The sequence below is a fragment of the Limanda limanda genome, chromosome 2, assembly GCF_963576545.1.
Source record: "Limanda limanda chromosome 2, fLimLim1.1, whole genome shotgun sequence".
In the NCBI taxonomy this organism is placed as follows: domain Eukaryota; kingdom Metazoa; phylum Chordata; class Actinopteri; order Pleuronectiformes; family Pleuronectidae; genus Limanda; species Limanda limanda.
Window position 1 is genome coordinate 12,513,997 of NC_083637.1, and position 23,750 is coordinate 12,537,746.

The following is a 23,750-nucleotide window of genomic DNA, read 5'->3' on the forward strand; positions in this document are numbered from 1 at the left end:
ATTCCTTATGGATGGAAGGCGTCTCCAGACGTGTTTACAACAGAAATGTCCCAGACAGAGTCATCTGTCAACGACCCAAACATATGGTGTCACAGGAAGTCATGTTAGAAGAAGTCAGGCCTCAAAGGACGTTCTTAGAAACACTTATGTTACAGGCAAACTCTGTACAGGGTTCGAAAGTTGACTGCTTCCAGGAATGCGAGTGGTGTTTGACTAAATAAAGAATGTAGGGTTGAATAATGTAATTTCAGTTTTTTTTTTTTATATATGACAGTGATATTTTTATTTTATAAAAGATATTAAATGTGCTGTGGCTGTCTACTCTGTTTAATTCCGTGGTTATCATCGTCAGATAGTCTTTACCCAAAGCCGCCACTGCATCATAGCTTGTCATTTATATTTATCATCTTAATTTGTGCCGAGATGAAATACTGCTCTGAGTTTTGCACAAAGTAAAAAGAAAACTGATTCAGGCAGCTATTCATGATGGATAACAATACAATTTATCTCATAATACTGACTGTCAGCAGCTAAAGTAAAAACAAATAATACATTTGAAAAGACATGCCGTTAATAAAATGAACGTGGGACCTGCTAATACTTCTCCAAGAGATGGCGACTTTAATGAGCTCATTTTTTCACACCTCATCACCAGTTTAATGAAAACAAATATGCAAAACCACAAGTTAATAAATCAAGGAGAAACTAAGAAGGATAAATAGTAGGAAGGCTCTATATTGCATCTGAAGATAACAAGTGTTAAACCTTTGCATTCATTTGGTGTACCTGTGTAAAAAAAACATGTGCACACGGAGCATGTAGAATTCCACCATATCACAGTCCGATTCTACACCAGATATAATTGTTCATGTAGGCACAGGGGCACAGAATATGAACAAGAGTTGTGTGAGGGGAAATGGAAACAGGAAGGTGTGGTTGATCATTATCTTTCCAGCCTGGCTTCCAGAGGCTCATTTGATTCCTATCATGTCTGAATACCTGGATGCTGCTCAAGTATATTGCATCCATGTCTGATGAGGAGACATGGATGCTGAATGTACAGTCATAATCAGATAAGTCTGTCTTATTCCTTCTGAGGAACAATAACAATGCACTCTTACTTTGGCAGCTGCTCAGAACAATGCAGTGTGTGTCGTAAAAAAACAGAGAGGATACTGTGGGAGCTCTAAAAATGTTGATTCCTGCATTCTGCAGCAACCTGATGTTGATAGAAAACTGCAGTGTAATGTCTAATCCATACATTGGCATGTGAATACGCCAGGTAACAAACGGCTGGCTAGTGCCACCATGGCTCCTGTCAGGTGTGAGGGAGCATGCTATATTTCTATATGTGACTGAACGAGTACAAATTACTGTGAATGTGCTGCAGCAATAAACTGACCACTGTAAAGAGTGACCACCTGATCAACAGAGTGCCTGGAGCTCAGCAACAAATGGATTACCAATGTACAAGGAAGGGTACAGGCTAAACAACATGGTGCCTGTTATAGCATTGGCTGAGAAGAGTAGGGAAAATGTTGCATCGTTAAAAAAAAAAAAAAGAGGAAAGGGAAGGGAAGACTTTCCCTCTAATATGCCCAATACGTTCGTAGACATTAAAACAGTATCACTAACAAACCCTGTACCTCCTTCAAACACTTAAATAAAAACAACCACATAATTATGTTCACTATGTAGTTATGGTTACAGTAGGTGAAGTCAAAGAGTTTATGGTTTTTATAACTGCACCATTATAAAGAACGGAAATATTCTAGATGGGTTTTTTTTCATGTAAAACATTAGTCGCAAATTAAAACACTTATCACACACAGCTAATTACACATTTCCTGAAGCCTGTAAGCACACAAGCAAGACCTCAGCCTTTCAAGTAGAACATTTTCTCAATGCATTCTTTGAATAACTTCAGAACAAAACGGAATAAGCCAAGCAATCCTCCCTGGGAACACAAGGTCTCTTACAACAAGTCTGTGTTGTACGTGCTCATATGTGCGTGTGCAACTGCTGCTGATAGAGAAGTGAAAGTATGGTCAGAGGGAGATCATAAGGAAAAGGGAATTGTTGCATAATTGTAGGAGCCAATAAAACTGTCAAGGTCTTCTCCAAACTTTACAATTTGATCCACTGGTGCAGAAAATGCATTTAGCCGTATAACCTTTATCATTGGAAATCTATGGATGGAAGGAAAGTGTTGATGGGAGCAGAGGAGAGAAATATAAATTCAGAATGCTTTTTCCGGTCGTGTAAATATTCTAGGAACAATCACAAAAGCTACAACACCAGACAACACGACTGCCACTGTGCTGTGAGGTATTGAGAAAAGTTTGGGGCTAGACAGCCAAACACTGAGCAACAACTAAATATAATCTTCCTGATTTGGCTTGAAGTGGCAAAGAAAAAATAAAGATATTTACAAAACCGAAAGCTTCAATTGTTGGTGTGCTGCAAGAAAAAAACCACATACTCCCTCTCACAGCAGCAGTTACTGAATGTTTTCGATGTATTTGCACATCGAAGACTGTGATGACAAGAAAAATCTAAAATGAAGACAAACACGAGCAAGAAAAAACACTCCTCGCTGTGCATCTCTCAACAGCTTTGGAATGTCTGTCACAACATGACCAGACGTAGCTGTAGGCGAGAGGTCTGCATAATTATGGGACTCCCATGGCCCCCCTCACAGGTCACAGCACATACCTAATTTGTTTGCGCCGATTTGTTTTTAAATGAGCAAAGAAGCAAAGTGAGGCATCGATACTGCTATTCTGAACACATCCAATTACTGACTTCCCTCTGACACAGAGCATCACATCCACACATGCTTAACGCTTTAACTGGACAGAAACTGTCACCCTGAAAATCTAGACTTGCACTCGTAATACTAAAGGCTGTTTTTTTAATCACTTGATCTGTCGTTGGAAGAATATGTTCCATAATTACTGCACAAAGCCTTTTAAACTCTAATTTGCTCATGTTTCCCAATATTATACCCAAGCAGATTTTGCCCATGTGTATATTTTTGATTTTCATTAGGTTAGAAAAATGATGCTAACCTTAACCAATAACACTGTAATTTACAAGTCCCATAGTCTACGTGGTATCCTATAAGGGAATTAAGTAAACTCAAAAGGTTTTGTAAGAAATGCCATTTTAACCTGGTAAAGGAGATGGATGTTTACTAATCATTCTATAAGAAACATAGAATTCAGAATTACATTTTTTTCCATTAATTGCCAAGCACTGTCTCCACCAGTAATAAGCGATTCCAATTTTAGCACTTGCTTCTATTTCTATCACTTCTTTCCTTCTACTGCTAACCAGCAAGTCCCAGCTCGTCCTGTTTACTTGGGTCTGAACAGCTCACACAAAAAATCTTTTGGAATTCGAAATCTTTATGATAAAAAATGATGGCAAGTACAACAAACAGCACATTTCCGATATTTCCGTTTTTTTCAACATTTATTATTTTGTATATATACATTCGGGTTTAACAAATTTACTGTGAAATCTTGTATTTCTCGGTTCAATTTGGATATCTCATATGTGCAATCCTTACATCTCATATAATGGGCTATAATTGCACCAACTTCACATTGGCACGTCCCTGGTAATCTCACTCTTTTTGGCTACAGTTCGCTGTGCAAGCTAAGTGTTGACTTGCAGTCGGTCTCCTGAGTGCTGTTCACTGCGCTGTGTGAAGTGGATGGAGCAAAAGAACATCCACACTCCTCTGCTTTAAAACATGGAGAGTTTGGATTCGATCCATCCTGTCAAAGAATCTGTATTTGCCAGCGGCAGAAAAAATATTGTGTTTGTTGAGAGAGGATTCAAATGACTCAGCCGCACTGATCCTAACCAACACGTTCACAGCTCAGGTATGAAACAAATGACCTGAGGCTGCCCACGAGCTGCCACATCGGTAAACCCAGCCCGAGGGGAAAACACAAGATGTTATATCTATGGTCTTAAGATGGGGTTAACACTTTTCAAAGTCAACCTGTGATATAACAATGTAAAATTGTTCCTTATACCAACAAACGACCGAGACAAATTCCTTTCCATGACCTTAACTTTGTCCAAAATACTCACTCTCACTTTACTGATTTGACCATGTCACATTTAAGATGCATTACTGAACAACACATTACAAGAAAGCTGGTAAACCTAAATGCAATCCGGACCTATAAGGACCCTGAACAGAGGTATCATGGAGTGCAGATACTTTCATGTGTGAAGTAATATATATTTTCATTCTCTTGAAAAAAGCTTCACTTCATCTCCTCCACAACTTAATCTCCTCCACAATGCACCATAAAGAGATGGATTTACTCAACTGCCTGCAAAGATTTGGGCTGCTGATATTTTAATTTATACAGCATCGAATCACAAAATACATTATCTCAAGCCAATTAAAGTAAGGACAAGATCTTATAATATAGAGAAACGCATACGTTATCCTCATTGTGTAAGCAGTTCTGGTCAATCAGTGTTTTGTTTCTCACAGTAATAGAAGAAGTTGAGTGACTCCAGCACTATGGAAGCTTTTATCTATGAAAATAAAGTCAACAAAATATTGAAATGCCAGTGTTCTCGCCTGAAAACCCTGCCCTGCAATTTCCCTTTCAAAGTAAGTAGTTTGTTTTCATTCATCGCACACTGTCCCCCTTCATCCCTCACTTTCTGTACTCTGCCAGAGCTGTCAAAGTCAGGGAGTAAGTGGCACAACGCTGGCATCCGCGGAGGGCCGTGTCAATGTCTATTGGCCTCCCACCTCTGTAAAATCTTCCAGTATGGCTTTCAGCCCGAGCCTCACAGTGCCAAGTCAAGGATAAATAAGGGCTGGCTGGACTCGGGCCAGCTGGTGTTCCTGCTCCTCCTGGTTCTCTCGTGAAATGTCGGATTGCCAAAATCACGGCCCCCTCTATTGAGAGAAATAAAGGGATTCTCCCCTCAGCCCATATAGTCACTGCAGATGTAGACTGCTGATGTTTGAAAATAGTTTTCTACAGATATTCTTTGGCAGATTGCAAATCATTATCCCTTTTAATGTGTTTGGAATTAGGTATTTTATATTTGTGATAGAAACCATACTTTTAGGCTCAATATATAACTATTTCCCTATCATGTCCCCAAATGCCTTGGCACTCTACAAATATTCTTATTCGGGAAAGTGGGACAAGAATCAAGGGATTGCAATTGGACAGAATACTACATGTGCCCTTTGGATAATTGGAGCAGGATTTAGATGAGTCATTATGTCTTACTGAGCCACCTGCACTAGATAAACTCCACACAAGCCAATGTTCCTCTCCAGTTCTTGCAGGTGTCCCAAATTTCTGTTTTTCCCCACTTAAAAATAACTAAATTATATAACATGAAAGTAAAAAAGCATAATAAAAAGCCACACATGTAGAAAAGTAAAAGATATTGCAGTTATCAGACTGTGAAATGATGCAATCTCCTCTGCATATCCAGAGACCGACAAATCACACATTAACTCACACCCCCCCCCCCACACACACACACACACAAATGACAACTCACCCCATAACAGTGAAAGCCAACACCATGTGGGTGGAAGAAACATGAGGGGAAACTTCAGGATGTAAAACACAGACAGAAAGTCAGACACGCATGCCAAGGTCCACACACAAGCTTATTTTGAGACAAATTACACGTGCGCAGTGGGGGGGGGGTCTCTCATACAATGGAGGCACATCTCACAGTGCACCTCTGAAACCAAATACGACACGTCATCTATTAGAGTCAACACCAGATACAGAACATTATAATTCCTCCTTTGAGCCTATGTATGCCGACAACATTGGAGACTCCAGTAAGAGGCCTTTGTTCAGGGCTGGGACGAAAAAATACAAAAATGGTGTACTTTCTTTTGTAAAGCACTGTCAAAGTGCATTGAATGTGTTGTCGGGAGAGAGTGAAAATAACATTAAGAGATTAAAAGGAGAATAATAATAATAATAATAATAAGATAGGGAAAGAAGGAAGACAGTGTTTAAATAGAACGGAAAAATATAAGAATAGGTGTAAAACACACAAAAGCACATTTCACTCAGACCTGCTCGGTGAAGTATCTCCTGTAATTAACAGCAGTGTGTGGACAGGTCTTACATAACACTCCAAAGCCATAAATTGTGCAAATGAAACTGACAGATTTAATGAGCGTATTTTCGTAAATGAAGAACCACGTCACTGATTTCTACTTTGAGTTGGTAATTTCAAATGATCTGGTTCAAAACACGGCAGAACATATTATTCATCAAATCAGGATGTAGCTTTTATTTATTTGAAATTGCAGATTTGCGTCTGTCCACCTCCATTTGTGTCTTTCCACTGACTTTCTTTGAATTGATGCCAACTCTTAGAAATTAGATTTTTTTTTTTTAATACATGGCTCGAGGGTAAATCTTTTATTTCCTGTTCTTTTTAGATTAAGAGAATTTTTTGTTAGCTTTATGAGCAACTGTGGAACAAAAATCTTTTATTGTTATGAAAAAAGTTTTGAGGTTGTTTTCAGAACAAACAAGAGATAGTCAACAGGAAGTTTTTCTTCGGTCTGGCCTTTTCAAAACTGTTAATTTTGTTCTTACGGTAATTACATCAAGTTAGAGTATGAAGCTATTTTAAAAAAACAGAACCATACAAGGGTGGCTAACACAATGGAAATGATTCATATGTTATATCACTGCCATGGAGTTCGGGTGGGTGGGTGGGTGATATGCGGAGTGGCTTCACTTTATGTATTGAGCTTGCATTTGAAATGTAAAATACATAAGTATAATGACGGGCGATAAGAGACGAAGGAAAAATAAATATATTTTTTTTTCTTCAACTCTTTTATCTTCACTACCATTTCTTGTCCTATAATATTTATGGGCTGCTTGGTTCCCCTGTGCATTTTTGCTTTACTGGGAGTGCTTTTCAAACAGTGAAAGGAAAAAAACAGGCTGGCTAACTGGCAAAATGTGTGTTCTTCTTTTTCCATACTTCATTTGCCCCAAAAGTTACGGGTGGGCACAGTCACGGGTAGAGCAGATGTTACACAATTAAAAGGTGACAAATGAATCGTCACATTAGCTTGAATACAATTGTGTATTTCTCTGGTTTTAAATATTGTGTGAAACATTTTGTGAGTTCACAAGGTAACAAAATATATAGCATGGGTCTCGTCTTCTTTTGATGTTTTTATATTATTTATAACAATAAAATTCTCAAATATGTTTAACTGTTAAAACATTACCATTTTCTCTGTGACAGTCCTAGTCATAGATAACATTTGAATGTTGCATGATACCCTTTTTCCCCCTCTTTTATTCATCTAAGGGACAAAATAGCATTATAATGATCCACTCTGACAACCATATACACCTCTGCTGCATCCCTGATGGTTAAAGAGTTAACAACTAAAAGATAACAGGAAATTATTGTCCCTTTTTAAACTGTTGTAGAATTAAGAAGTCCAAACATTCAAGATTTCAAAAGACAAAGTGCATTGAACTGTGCTCCAAAGGAAAAGTCTTCAGAGAACGGATTTCACATTCTGCTCAGGGCTGAAAACACTAATAAGTGATTAATTAGGTGGCTGGTGAAATAGCTTAAGAAACACTATGTAATCCAAAACCCAGTGGAAGCTGGCCGAGGGTCAGGCAACTGTGTCCTCGCTACCTACCCTCACTGCAATGCCTCACCAGAGATGACTGAACAAAACAAAACTGAGGGGGCAAATGAATATTCATGATATGACATTTGCAAAGAGCTCATCATGAAGGCAGCCACTGGCTCTGCATTTCAATGGGCACAACTCAAACATCACTGCAAATAGTGAAACTCTGTGGAAGGCCTCCAGGGAGTCTAGATATGTTTGAACTTGAATTGTAGAAATAAAGTGCCAATTATCCCTCTAATTGGGAGTAACAAAGCTGGCTGCCTGTTGTGCTTGGTCCCATGTTTACTGCACATCTTCAAATCTTCAATTTAAAGGCTCTAATGACTTCAATTAATTGAGAATGAGAGTAGTGATTTGGTAGTCACAGCCTGCTGTGTGGAGTTGTAAGCCCAAGGGGAATGAGGTGATAACACAATGCTAGCACATTGTACAAACACATATCCTCACAAACACTCAATTAAAACAATTGGAAAATCGCATAAACGTAGTTTTTATATCAACACATGCTCTCCAAAACTCTTTCATATCTTGTTTTAATAACAGGCAATTTTGCTTTAATTACACATGCACTGACAGTGCTAAGTACAAAACTCATAAACACACATCTTTTCTTGAAGGCAAACAAAAAAACTAAATGCAACTTTTACCCATGCTAGCAGTATGACTGTAGAAATGAAAAAGTCAGTCTGTTAGCCAGGAATTGCTACTAATGTCATAAAGAATTGTGTTCTATTTGTTATTTATAATAAGGTTGATGGTTAAATGGTCACTGTAAAATATCAATCCTCAATTAGATTTCTTTGTCATATGATTTCATTACAACATCTATATACTACATATCAGCTGATATATATTGGTTTGTGGTGAGAATTATTTCTACAAATACCTTATACACATTACAATCAGGAGAAACAATATGTCTGTAGGGCAGTAATAAAATGTGAGGGTAACGATTCTCAATAAGTGGAAAAACGAAATAGCCGTGTAGTTCCTTTTAAAACGATAACACCAGCGTAACACACAGCTGAAAGAAACTGTATCATGTCCTGAGGGCCCCAGTTCAATATATCTGCTCTACTCTAATAACTTCGCTAGGAAAACCTGATGGGAAATTCATTTATCTGAACTTGAATCAAATCCTGATAATTATCTTCATCCAAGTTCAATAACCGTTAGATGAGACACCTGAGGGGAAATCATGGCCATTACCCACTCACTCAGAGCCAAACTGAACGAAACAGAACAACGCTGAATCAGAACACACGTGTGCAACGTCTTTTAGTCCAACTCACAGAGAAGCTTTGATAAACATTGTAGAAAATGTACACATCCACCTACATCATAAATATCTGTTCCCAAACTACAGTTGTGAACATGAGGGATATCTGGAAACTACACAAGACAGATGTTTAACTACTTGTTAAAACTATGCAAATGCAGTGTAGAAAAATAAATAAAGGAAAAGCACTAAAAAAGCGTAGGCCGTGGCTTCTGGTGTGGCTAACAGTTCTATTGAGATTTAAACAAAGAAGAAGATGATGATGATGCAGGGGGAATTGGATGATGGAGTCTGAAGCTTCAGCTCAGCTGCGAACACTGTACTGCGACTGTGTAAAATGCTGCCTCAGGATGCTGTGGAACCACTTAACACTGCACAGCCATCATACTGCTGAATGGCCATTACTGCAAGGTACAACCCCATAAAGGCTACCATTAGCTGCCATGCTGAAGGCTAAGCAATATCGTGATATATACAATATAAAGCAGGATTCCCATGTGCTCAGTATATTACAGAGAGCCTAATGTTATATGAGGAGAAAAGAATAGATGATATTGTGTGAATTAAGACTTGATGGTTTATATCACAGTACAATACAGTAGAAACTACAACGTTACTCAGTAAAGTGCATAGCTCTGCAGAGGGTCCCTTATGAAGCCACATGTTTGGATCCCTACCAAATTGCACACACTCCTAGATATCATTCCCATGATTTCTGTCATCAGTATCCAAACATTAATCCCAGGGGAAATTAAAAAGTCTAAGAAGTGTCAGAAAAATTCCTTGATCTGCACCAAAATGTACTGGGTTCATTCTTGGCCCATGTCCCATCATTCCATCCACGTTTTGTGGAAATCTGTTCAGGAGTTTTGATGTAATCCTGCTGATAAACCAAACAACAAACAAACGGACATTGTTGAAAAACATAATCTCCTGGGTTGAGGCAATTCAAAATGCAAGCAGCAGTAAGGACCCCTCATTGTAGCCTTGGCCCTGTCTATAACACGGGCCCTAAATAATGTCATTGCACCGTTCTGTGTTTGGACGCTAACTAGACAAATAATGAATATTTGATCAAAGTCAGTATATTCTACTTGATTGGGTTACAGAGGGGTTTGGAGTCTTGCAATAATATCACAAGTGCAGTTACCCTGTGGATTTCATGTTGGGATAATGGAACACGACTTAGATGATAACTGTGATAACATTTCTACTAATAACTCCCAATCTCTTCAGCTTTTTTCTATGTTTCATAGTTTATAGCAGAGAGGAAAAATAAATAAATCACACCAGACTAGTGTGGAGCTTGTGAAATCTCAATCACGTCTCTGCTGCTGTCTAAGCAGGGAGACAGAGACAAATGGAGCCGATTTTCACCCCAGCGGTTCAACTACTGTCATACCCTTGTAACCTAAGACAAAGACATGGAAACTCATCCCGGCTCCTTGTACCAAAACAAGCCTGGAGGACCTAATCACAGCATGTCTCAAGCATGACAACTATGCAGTTTCCTCACCAGGCCCTCCTGTTTTTCATGCCTCATTGTCTCGTTCACCCCTCTTCCCCTGCCTTGTTTTCTCCTGATAACCCCCGTCTTTCCACATGCAGCCTCACCCCAATCTCAATCTTCCACTGTCACACACTCCATCATTCCTGCCCGCTTTATTCGCTACCTACCCTTGCTCCCTCTATTAAGTGAGGCGCTGGAGACAAGACACTGGCTGCTCTATACAATGGAGCCTGTATTCACATTGCTGTTTACCTGTCTGCAGTCAGCCCTCACCACATTTAGCGAAGCAGCCCTCGACGCTAGAGAGACTAAAACCCTCCCATTCACAGAGGCCCCTTTGTTCTTCTATACATTGTGCATACCTGAGCATCTTTGTGTAGGATTTGCAACCATTGAATGGAAATGAGTTGGGTGAGGAATGGAAGGATAGATAAGACAAGGGAGGAGAAGAATAAAAAAGAAGACAGTGGCTATAAATCCAATTTTCAGGCATGGACTCTGAAAAATACCCAGAAAATTGGGTTCAGACCAGTGTTAATTTTGGCAGCTATTTTTGATTTAGTCTTAGTCTTAGTCTTTTGACGAAAATGCATATTAGTTTTAGTCATTTTTATCCTTCTTAGTTTTAGTCTAGTTTTAGTCGACGAAAACAAATTACATTTTAGTCTAGTTTTAGTCGACGAAAACAAATGACATTTTAGTCTAGTTTTAGTCGACGAAAACAAATTACATTTTAGTCCAGTTTTAGTCACATTTAATAGCCACATTAAACTCCTTATCTTTCCTTCTCAGGTCCAGGGACCCCCTGTGTTGTGTCTACAACTGCGTACTAGTCTAGCTTGCAGTACTTAGGTTGTCCATTAGATGTCCCTCCTATAGGTCTATAGCAGGGGTCGGCAACCTTTTCTATCAAAAGAGCCATTTTGCCCCCTCTTCCCCCAAATAAAATTTGTCTGGAGCCGCAAAAAATATTTGATAACAAAGCTGATAACATTTTATATAAAGTTATAATATACTAATCTGTAGATTATTGCATTTATGAAATTATAGAACAACAATAAAGAAAACTGTTGACATTTTATTTATTTTTACCTGTTACAGCAAAGGGAAACACCAAATGCTTATGAAGAGGAGAAGAAAATACACAGGCAAGTGTAGGCCTACTTTGAAATAAATTAAACGCAGAACTATGTAGGGTTATTTGAGTCATCCCCATATTTGTGGGAAATGTATGAAATAAGAAGTACCCTATTTTGAAATAAATAAAAACATATAGCTGCAGCCTATATATTTTAGTTGGCGTTGGCGAAATGTGGAAACAAAAATTGAAAGCAGATCAGACTGGAGGCGGACACAGAAGCTGGAGCTCTGTAGAAACCAGCTGCAGCCTCTGCTCTGATCCAGAAGCTGCGGCGCTGATCTCAGAGCAGCTGAGACCAGAGGAACTCTGTGTTTTCACTGTTTCCATAGTTAAGAAGCAGGTGAGTCAGTGACCGGCCTGCTTCAAGTGAACGAGCTCTGATCTGTGTCTCTCTGAGCGAGTCCGCGGGGGCGGAGCCTCGGGACCGGTGCGCTGTCTGGCAGCCACACACACACACGCGCACACACACAGACACACACACTCGCCGCTCCGGGTGCTTCATGACGGCCTGATACGATTATGTTTTTAAAAATTGTTGTGACTTAGTCAACCGCCAACATTTTAGTTTCGTCTCGTCTCGTTAACGAAAATTAAAATAGATTTCGTCATAGTTTTTATTTTCAAAGATCCATTTCGTTACGTCTTCGTCTCGTCCTAGTCATGGGAAAAGGGGCGTTAACGAATATTTTTCGTTATCGTTATCGTCAACGAAATTAACACTGGTTCAGACATTTTCCAGACTTTGCTTTTCACATATGAAAAATGCAGCAGAACATTGTCCGGGTCAGACGAGTTCTAAACAACAGGAAAATGTCCTTAACATTCAGGTGAGGGGGTGTGTCTGGGTAGAGCATGTAGGAGACATATAAATTCAGCTGTGTTTTTGTTTACAGCACGATCACATCAGCATTGGCCCATATTTTCAAAATGTCTCAAATCCCGTTGTCTCTCCAAGTTCAGATCTTGGTCTGCATTTTATACATTTATGACACCTACATAAATTGTGCATCTGTCACGTTTGAGACACATCATCAATGCTCCTTCATTCTCACAGATTATTTTCCTGCTGTATTATCACATGGGCTCACTGACATTTTGCTGATGTTTTAGGGGGCTGGCCGGAAAGTTCAGGAAAATGTCTAGAGTCCAGAGCTCCTGAAGAGCCACGTACATTTGTGTTTGTAAATTTCAGGAAAATGTCTAGACTTCAGGGCATGTCTGACAGCAGCATAAGTCTAAAATAAATAAAAGTTCAGTTAGAGAATATCCAGAGAGGGATGTTTTCTATATCATTTTGACTCTACACCATAATAATGCAATTCAAACGAGAACTAGGGGATTCAAGTGCAGACTTTCACCTTTTTGAGGGCATGGAGGTGTTCACATCCATAGTAGATGTGCACATTCTAACCTCTTTTTTTTTATTAGCCTTCAGGGATACGAATAAAAAGAGCAAAAATTGCTAGATGAATGTCAGCACTTTAACCTCAGAGACAGCGTTTCATTTTAAATCCAGTACTATGCAGTATAGGACTAAAGCTATCCAAACCTGCCGACTGAACTGTATTATATGCTTTTACTTGAGAAAGAGAAGCCAATACACATAAATACAGCCTTCAAAGATGTGTTACATTCGTTTTACAGGTATGGAAATATCATGCATTTTCCCTGTAGTATGAAACGTGTAGGCGTGTGTGTGCACACTGTGAGAGCAGATAGATGGAGGAGCCCACACACTGGGGTTCAGGACAACTTGGCTGACTTTCGTCTCTGCTACTTTTTAATTACGCAGTGCTGAAATGCAGGGGCTACCTACTATACCAACCAAATACTGCAGAAGGAGATATCTACAGCGCTGTTTATCATGCAGAGTACCGACAAATTTGGACAGCTACAATTTTGTCTCTCTCCTCGATTCCCACTCTCAGAATAGACACGCGCTGCCCACATCTTCAAGCACACTTCTGTTACGATGTCAGCAGGGGATTCAGGGATGGAAACGTATGATTAGCTCCTACCCTGGACAGTGGTCTGTCAAAATTACGAGTACAGTGCAGAATGAGAGTGGGAGGGAAGGGATAAATTCCTCATTGGTTTGGCCATGATCCAGCACTCTGTACTTGAAATGAAACAGTGAACATCAGGTTAAAGTCCAGGCTTTCAGTTAGACATACACCACAAATGTTGATATATATGCATATGATAAATCTATTAAACGTTAACAGTCAGCATGATATGGTCATAGACATTATTTTATCTTACGTCCATGTTGCTCCGACACTATTTACCAGGCACAATAAAGAATGTTCTGATGTTGCTTATTGTACTGTAAATTTTGCCTTAAAGTTAGTAAAATATCATATGAGATTGGTGTTTGATCGATGTTGTTACCTCCCCCATCATTGGTTGGTTGGTTAATTTGTCGGCAGGATTAAGCAAGAACTGTTCCACGTGTTTCCACGAAGCTTGGTGAAAGGATTGTACAGGGGCCAAGAAAGGACCCACTCAACTTTTGTGCCGATCCAGATAAAAGGGACATATTATGGTGACATTAAGTGAAAAAGAGATATCAATGAGTGACAGATGGACCACAAACATGGTTTTCCTATAGAGTCAACTCTGCAGTTCTGTTCTGTTGGTATATGTTCTCACATTTTCTGAGCATGTGAATTAGTACCTGGGGTTTTTGTGTTCTTGTTCAGATTCAAAGTAATAGTTCACCGACATGATATAACTGTAATGAAGTGGAAGCTATAGGTCTGCACAAACACATGGGCCAAGAGATGGAGGAAAAAGAATCATTACAACGTATGTTGGAATGTCCAATTTCCATTTTCTTATCTTATTATTTTTAAATGAGTGGAGAAAATAAGCAATGAGAATGAAGCTCTGCTTGTTGCAATAATATCCACGTATGTGATATGATAAAGTGGAAAGGAAATATCTACATATTCATAATATGCATTTATGTGTCTTTATCGAGCTCCTCCATTTCCTCATAATAACAAAACTGATTTATTGCAGCTGCTTCAAACACGTCTCACTAATACAAAAGAAAAACAATGCAGAGAATGAAAGAGAAAGAAACAACATTTTTCCTTTATCTGCTTCACCCGTTCCACCTGGGGCAGCAATCAACAACCCTTCCACTGCCAATTAAATACAACCACAATCAGCATCCACAAACTCATTTGCACAAGTTCGATGTTGCACATTAGTTGATTTGTGCTTTCAGTGTGCCCCGGGTTTGTGTGTTTCTGTGGTGCTAAGTGTGTTTCTGTCACAGACCTATTTCGCACTCTCACCCCCAGAACAGGAGAAGGATAACACATCGAGATAAGCACTTTAAAATTCATTAGAGAGGACTCGTGGGGGAAACGCATCCAGCTGAGGCTGGATAGAAAGCCTCTTCATGTGTCAGTCGCTAATGTTTTCTTGCGGAGGGCGGTAAGGTGCCACTGAAACTCACCAGGACACAGCAGTAAGGAAAGGTTTTATGCAAACATTTATGCACATTCCTCACTCATTGCTCCGTGTACTCTAGCCATAGTATTTGTTTTGACTTTGACCAGGTAATAAGGTGAAAGAAGGAGCAGGGCGAGATGTGTGGGCGTACAGATAACTAGTTGGTGCTGGAGGTTTCAATGCAGATAGGAGGTGGTGTATTTGGATGAAACAAAGAGCAATTAAAAAAACTAAAAAATTAGAGTGCAAGGGCAGAGCTGCAAGGGGGGAAAAGAGGAAGGGAGAGGAGGGGGAGCCACAAGGCGGAGATTCCACTTTACCTTCAGTGGGGTTGATAGCTCCTGGTAAGCTGTCCCATGGGAGGGTCCAGTCAGGGCAAGGATGAGGAGCGAAGACTGCCTCGATGCCTTTCTCCTAAGAGAGGAACACACAAGCACAGACACACAGGTTACCATAGAAACCCCTCCACAGCCTTGAGGTTCTGTGGTCCAAATGGTTGAAATGAAGCAAATCAAAGAGCTCCTCTTGAACAAGCCCTTTATTACTTTCCTCACACTGATCTGAGGCTGTGATTCCTCTCATGAGGAGAAGAACACGCCAGGACACGTATTACTCTCACAAGGGAACAAAAGTTCTCCAGTACAGTGCACACAGCTGTACATCCAAGACACTTGAAATACTGAAGACACAGCACAGACAAGGTTAAGTACTCCGGCTTTTCTCTTTAATAAGTGGGCTGTATGCAAGAGAACTCCAGTACTTTGAAACAAGCTATAAACTCAGGCGAAGGAAACTAATATGCGTACAGTAACAAGTTAATGTTTAAACTTTTCTTTTTGCCTAAACTTCAATTGTAATAACCATGAAGGTCTGTGTGGTACAGGGGAAATAATATTGACAATATTTTCAAAATATCTACAAACAACTGAATACTATAACACTAAGGTGATGTTTTTATCTTATTTATTATTAATTAATGAAATTGAGCCTTTACTTGATGGTGCTTACATATCCTGTATTCCTATTTAATTATCACTACAACTCTGCTATTGTTGTAGGCAGCAGTGTATTAATTCATGATTACAAAATAAAAAAACACCAGTGACTTTGGTATTATAAATGTACAGTGGCAGTGAAAAATAGTTTGAATACCTGATATCATAGCACATCGCAACGGACAGTTTATAAATAACTTGAAGATTTACACCGAAAGACCAGAAACACAGACTCGTATGAGGCACTTCAATTTGAGCAAACAGGCCCAGCAATAAACACTATTTCACTAAAAATATGTAATTGATGGCATCGCTACTTCAGTAGCTATGACATACTGTAACTGTACTGTGTGATGTTACGTGACATTCTGGCAAGAGAAAATACTCTGTGCTAATGTCTTGTGCAACTTCATTTGCATAAATCCAACAAACAAGAACTAAATTACAGCTTCAAAACGAAAAATGAAATCTGAACCTTTTATTGTACTGTCAAAAACACACAGTTTCCCATGGTGTTAAATTTCAGAAAACTGCTCTGTAGAAATGTATTGCAATAGACCTGACTTCAATTTTTTCTGTCAATGGATGAAACTATGAAGTCAATTTCCTAAAGAGATTAAGTAAAACCAGAAGTAATTTAATCTAAACAAGTGATTCAGCCACAATGACTTTAACTAAAACTTATAATTCTACTGAAATACTCAATGTAGATACGATAATAAATATAGTATCACATTTAAACATTCACTGTGAAAATGCTTTACATTAATAAACACCTAATCTCTGTGCAAAGTAAGATTTATGAAACTTATCAAAATCATTAATATACTCTTTTCCAGTTAAATGGTTTGTGCAATGTCGAGGAATCATTTTGGAGAAGGCAGCAGGTTTCACTGCTAGATGATAACATCAGTTCAGCACATGGTTGAGAGTTACAGCCTGAAAACAAGCTCGGGAGCAGCAGTTCAGATCAAGTGGATCTGCCTCAGCGGTTCTTGTTGCAGAGGAAGCAACAGCAGTTTGGTTTAAAAGATCAGAAACATCAGGAGATCACATCACATTTCAAGATGCATCAGTCCCATTCTAAAGCTGAGAAGAATGTGGGAAACTCTGACACGACAATAACAAATGACCTGGGAGAGATGATTCCTTAATGGCTATTAATGAATATTACATTATAAATATTCATCTGGACCAAAACCATCTTTCTAACTAAGAATATAACCTGTCATATATAGTTATGGTTAGTGTCAGTGTACAGCCATTTCCACAGGAACAGACACAGACACTCAGTAATCCCGGTTCTTGGAACACAGGCTTTCCTGTTCTTCCAGCAGAACATCCAGGACCTATTTTTACTGCTAACTTAGATTAGCTTGTTGCCTCATATCATCTAGAGACCTGTCAGTAAGCGCAGAAAGGCTTCGATCTTGCATTTCGGTGTCAGGGCTCCACTTGTGTTTACATTTGGTTTACAGGTCGTGTGTCTGCCTGTCATCGCACAAGCAGTTTGACTGGCAAGCATCTGTGTGCGATAACTAATGTGAGGAAAGGATTTTATGATCCATTTCTATTGTGGATAATGGATTGAGATAAGCCCGGTGCCTCTGGTTAGCAGCAGTGATGGATCGCGTGTCACCATGTCAGACGACGCACACCCCTAGCACACACACACATATGCATGAGGCCATACACAGGCACTTCAGCCAAGGCAGCTGCACTGCAGACATGGTGGTGGCGACACGCAGCCATCCTTATAATCCCTCTGAGGGGAAAAAAAGAATGGTGGCCATTGTGTGCGTGTCTGCGTCTGTGCACGCATTCCTCTCGGTTCTAATGTCTGATTTCACCGTGCCATGAAAACTGTCATTTGAGCACATCTGTGGCTGCCTCGCTAAATTTCATCCGGCAACATGGCACATTTGAGACACAGCCCATCCTGACCACCCAGCTCACACAGTCTCATTCAAACTCTCTCTCTCTCTCTCTTTTTTTTTTAACAGCTTTCTCCCTCTGCCTGCTTCCCGTCACATAATATCACACTGTTATAGACACTTAGCCAGCAGGAAATCACAGAAATATCTTTGCTGAGGGAGCAGAGCAACAAGACCAAGAGCACAGTTTGAAGGCTCAGCACTAAGAGGTTAGTCAGAGTCTCCATTTAAACAGCCGGGCTTGTTTATCTCCTGCTGAAGAAGCTAGTCCAAATAATGTTGAAGCGGCAATATTTGCTGTGCTGTGGAGCTGAGAAAGTTATAAATGTGTGAGTGTGTGTGTCTTGCCGATGCTTGCTCAGGGAATTACATTTTCAGAGTGTGGACACATAATGTTAGTATTGAGTGCTGTCTTATCTCTTTACACTAAGACTGTCAGCCATTACTAGAAACTACTTAGTCTGGCTATAAAACATTGTTTTGTTTTGGACTGGATTCATTGTTTTTATTGCACCTGAAATGAGGAAAAGCTGAATGTGCGCTCTCTGCACTATTGTAAGTGGCAACGGGATCCACAGAGAATACTGAAGTGAGCTTTTAAAATTTAGTGAGGGCAGTAAAACACTGTTCTTAAAAGCAGATTCTGTTCTTTTTTGAGATGAGTCACTTTTTGTTTTTGTTTGTCTTGACAGATAAAAACATGTCACACAAACAACCTCTGTGAGAAGAAAACCGTGCCCACAGCCGAGCATCCTAAGAGCTTTAAACAGCCCACTTAAACTGTTAATCCTGTGTGTGAAAACACTTAGTGTAAACGTGCTGACAGAACGATGTGAATTTGAACAATTAAGAAAGTCAGCCAGCAGACAAAACATTAACTTAGAGCTACACTCCTGGAGGCACAGAAAACTGAGGCGTGAAATTATAGGGATAATGGTTAACAACCAGTTGGAGCCTACACGCCGTCTATTCGGTGCTGTGAAGGGACGATGGGAGACAGCAGCTTTAACTAACAGTCAGAAGCTACATCCACACTACAACGTTTTAGATTTAAAAAGCATCACGGTTGCTATGTTTACGCCTGTTGTCCGTGCTACTCCACACTTTTTGATTGCCTAAAAAAAAAAAGAAGTTTGGAAATGCTATTGGTTGCGTTTTAGTTTGAAACCTGGTCTGGACGGTCAGATATTGAGATGTTTGGAAATAATGACGTATCTGTTCCTGATTCGTTTTTTATCAGTCATGACTCGACTATCCGCAGTGAAGGCAGAGGCTTTGTAAACACTGACAGTAACGGTTCCACCTCGTTGTCGCTCCAAGGAAACAAAAATCCCTCATGATACTTTTCACCATTGTTGTTTCTTAGTCATAGTATTTTCTGTAACTAAGCAACCAGCTGCAGAGCAGGCCATCTGCTTCCTGTTTACACTGGTACGCACATGCCCAGTATGAATTGTCCCATGACATGCATTTTCAGGTGTGTTAGCAAGGACGGGGATTATTAGTGAGGCACAGTTTAAATGCTTGTGTTGACGGAGATAGTTGTATTTTTTTTAAAGGAACACATAATAGTATGGATGTGATATGGGAGAGGCGGTGGACTAGCGGCAGAAACTTGGACTATGGGCAGAACAGGTCTCTGGTTCGTCTCTGGTTCGACTCCACTGAGAAACAACAAAAAGACGAACCTGGATTGATCTGTCCAAAAATCCAAGAGGATTCTCCCTACCCTGTCTAGTGCCCCTGAGCAAGGCACCTTACTCCCCAACACCTGCTCCCCGGGCGCCGTACATGGCTGCCCACTGCTCTGTGTGTCCTGCACCAGATGGGTTAAAAGCAGAGGTTAAATTTCCCCTTGCATGAGTGTGCCTGTGCATGTCTGTGCATGTGTGTGGGATAAATAAATGTATCTTAATCTTGATCTAATATATGTGCATTTGCATTCAAGCAAAACATTTGGTGAACACAGAGAGGTAAAGCATGATGAGAAATAAGTAAGAAATTGGGATAAATTACTTTGAGTTTAGTCATCGTGGGCCTGGGGCCACCGACAAAATTCAGTTGTGACGTCGTCTCCTGGTTTTCTTCTGGCTCCAGTTGACTAGTCGGGTTGTCCTTTGCTGACAGCCCTGGGAGTATGGACGTGGGAACTTGGAGGTTGGAAAGAGCCATCCCACAAGCCTTGGCTGCACGAAGGACCCCAGGTACCTCCTGTACACGGCTGAACCATCGCAGCAGGTGGGGGAACTGACGCAGAGTGCTCACAGCGTGGGCTTGGAGGGAACACTATCAGAGACAAAGAGGGGGAAGAAAAGAAGAAAAAAAGAAACAAGAATAGTGATTAAGTGACTCATCTGATGTGTCATCTCCAATGGAGCGAGATGTCAGGGTCCACCCAAACCCCCTCATCACACTGGTGGACACACATGAGGGGCAGGCGGGAAAACACATCAAAACAACGCTTGCAGGTTCGGGAGGGCGAGGACACAAACAGAGACGTGATCAGAACAGCAGTGTCACTGTGTGCGACTGTGTGTGGAGGACGGGGGAAAGAGAGGGGGACGCACACAGAGAGAGGAGATGGGGGCACTCTGCAGTACGGCGAGTGGGCGGAGTGGAAAGGATACGCCGGGGCTGCATGTGTCGCGGACAGTGATGGCCGTTAAGGGGAGACACGCTAGGCTGAGTGTGAAACTGGAAACCACTGGAGCACAGCTGACTACTAAAAGCCTCATTGTGAGAACTTCAGTTTATTCCCACAGTTGAGGAATAGCCGGTTGACAGCTGAAGGGTGAAATGGAGGTTGAGCCAGACAGTGCAGAATTCCTAATCAATAATAATATACCACTCAATTAAGCCCTGGTGCTCTCTGTTTCTAGTCTCCACTGCTGTTGCTTCGATTGCTGCGACTAACCTTACCTAAAAACATGCAATCAGTAAGAGTTATGAATATTCACTAAATGGTTGCGAGCTTCTGACGTCCTCTGGAAGATAAGAGTTTTAAAGGTCAACCTAACAACCCACCGAATCTTGATCTGTGGCAGAGAGAAACACATTCTCAAAGTAAAGTCCTTGAAATGCATTTCAACCTGCTGCATTTGAATAGAAACTCTCCCATACACTGTTATCGCTACTTGCCAGGTGGCAGCCGACCACCTTTGAGAGGGAAACGTGTGCCAAGAGTGATGCAGCGACTCTTCTTAACTCCGGTTTCTGCCTGGACGGAACTGAAAGGAGCCGGATTTGCTGTCTGCTCAGATTCAAAACTAAAAGGCATGCATAATTTGACAAGTCATCATAATAAAAAAGGCATTTAAAAAACTGCTTACGCCACATTAATGGGGATTGTTAAGATCATATTGTGTCAAAATAATGATAACATACGGGCTACATGAAATTCAAATGAGTATTTGACGTGTATTCATGAATCCAAATTTTCTGATAATAAAAGGCAGCGATAGGAGGGTCCTTTGCCACAAGGATTGATTATATCCCACACCCTCAAACATGATTCATGAACTCCAAGGCTCTTACCAGGTACTGATAGATGCATGGCAGCAGCACCACGTCCGTCAGAGTGAAGTACAGGCCTTCAGCAAACAAATGCTCCAGCGGAGGGAGATCTGCCGACTTCACTTTCCTGATCTCAGAGCTCTCCCTGGTGGTCACAGCGGGAACTGCATCTACCGACAGCTTGGCCAGAGCAGCCCTGAGCTCCAGTCCATCAGGGACCTGAGGCGACGGTCCAGGCTGCCGCTCATTGTTCACATCTGCCTGGACTTCGGGCGACTCCTTCTTCTCATTCTTTCTCTGCTCTTGGAGTTTCTGCCGGCGTATTTTGTCATCGTTGTGGACTTTGACCGGCTCCGCCAGCCGTCGCTCCAGGGAGAGGATGGAGAGAGGCAGCTGCTGATATTGATCGGTGGGGTTCTGGAGGTGCTCTTCCACCGCGGAGGGGATGCCAGTTTCACACAGTCTAGTCCACTGGCTCACCTGAGAGTGACGAAGGGTGAAAAGAAAAAAACGATTTTTAAGGATTTTGAGGTCACTCCAGTAAAGTAGAAGTAATCTGGTGCTGGAACACTTTGAGATCAGTATGAAAGACGAGCAGCTTATCACTTGAGGGATGGACATTTAATCAGTGAAGGAAGAGGAGCAGACTTGAGAACCACTTGAAATACTTTACATTAAAAGCTCAAATCTCCTCGAAGGTCTCTGATGAAGAACTGTGTAATTTTAGGAAAAATTCAGACAAAGCTTTGAAGCATTTCTTTGAGCTTTGTTAGATGTATTGTTTCTAAGCTGCTCAATCGTAACCAATCCACGTAACTAATACACTAAGTCATTAATTATTGGACGTTTTACCCTCCATATATAGAGAATTACATGTTTGCAAATCAACAGATATTGAACATGTAGATGAACATTTTTGAGAACTTTAGAAATTACCTGCATTTATATACAAATATCATCAAATATGGTCAGATATTCATTTAAGTGTTTGAACAAATAACACACACATTGAGCTTGATTGAATTTGGTCTTGAGCGAGAACATGTGCTCTAATGCCACTCTATTTACAACTGTACACATCTGTACACGAGCAGCTGAGGAGAAACTATCACCATCTCCTGTGACTAAAATAAAAGCCAAAATAGACATTTCACTAAAAAGTAGCTCCTGATACTACACGAGTTGTGACCTTTAACAGCTATTACCTCCCCTCTCTGTGAAGCTTGCAATCAGGGACAATCATCAGCAGCCAATATGACTGATGCTTAAAGGGATAGTACACCCAAAAATGTATAAATCACTCCTTTTCAGTCCACAGAACCCTTTGGGCATCTCAGGGGTAGACAGCATTGCAGCGAAATCCAATAGAATTAAAGTAAATAGTGACCACTTTAAGCCTCGACATTCAAATCTGATTTTACGTTTACACCATTGTGATCCACACGTGAATGCGGCTCCATAGGATGATGTCAGAGGACATTTAGTCCCCCCCCCCCCCACCTCAGCACAGGCCTTCAGGCAGGTCTTCTTGAAGCCCAGCAGCTCCTGCACGTCCTTCCTGGAGGGGTCGGCCTCCACAGTCTGGTTGATGATGTGTCTCAGCACCACGGCCAGTCCGGCCTTGCACAGCTGTCCGGTCTCATCCAGCACAGCGGGGAGCCGACAGCCCCTCACCAGCAGGGGGAGACCCTCCAGCTGAGCCTCACACACCTCCACACCCCCCGGTACGAGACCCTGCCTCAGTGCCCCTGAGCAGGAGGGCGTGGAGGACACCAGGGACACTTTGAAGGACTCACAGCCGCAGTAGGAGAGGAGGAAGAGGGTGATGGAGGAGTGCAGAGGAAGACGAGCCTCCTCACCTTGGCCACAAACTTCTAGATAGAGGGAGGGTCGCTGGGGCTCTGCGTCAGCGTGCGTCATTTTTAAATCACCTGTCAAAACACAAGGAGGTTAGGGGGTAGTTTAAAAGATGGCGGCGTGGAGGTGTAAGCTAAACTGACACTTTCGACATTAATATATACACACACACAACATCACACAAACACACACAGTCACACACACACACATACACACTTACCGGCGAGTTCCACAAACCCACGCTGTTGGGTGTCCCCGCTTTCTTCTTCTTTGCCTGTGCTTCAGCTCAACCAGTACCACAGCGCCACCTGCTGTCCGCTATCACAAACATACTCATGTATACTAGTGTGT

At 41.0% G+C, this 23,750-nt stretch overlaps 1 protein-coding gene across 1 annotated transcript in view; it reads right to left on the reverse strand.

Moving 5' to 3' along the window:
• The window catches only part of gstcd (glutathione S-transferase, C-terminal domain containing), a 43,497-nt gene extending 19,844 nt beyond the window's left edge, over positions 1-23,653 (reverse strand). Inside the window, exons 1-5 of the mRNA XM_061092740.1 lie at positions 23,620-23,653; positions 23,043-23,473; positions 21,564-22,022; positions 20,046-20,315; positions 15,421-15,514 (exon numbers count right to left, since the gene is read on the reverse strand). Coding sequence (XP_060948723.1) covers positions 15,421-15,514; positions 20,046-20,315; positions 21,564-22,022; positions 23,043-23,462 — 1,243 coding nt within the window. The 5' untranslated portion in view covers positions 23,463-23,473; positions 23,620-23,653. The remainder of the gene's footprint in view (positions 1-15,420; positions 15,515-20,045; positions 20,316-21,563; positions 22,023-23,042; positions 23,474-23,619) is intronic.
• Positions 23,654-23,750: the final 97 nt, after the last annotated feature.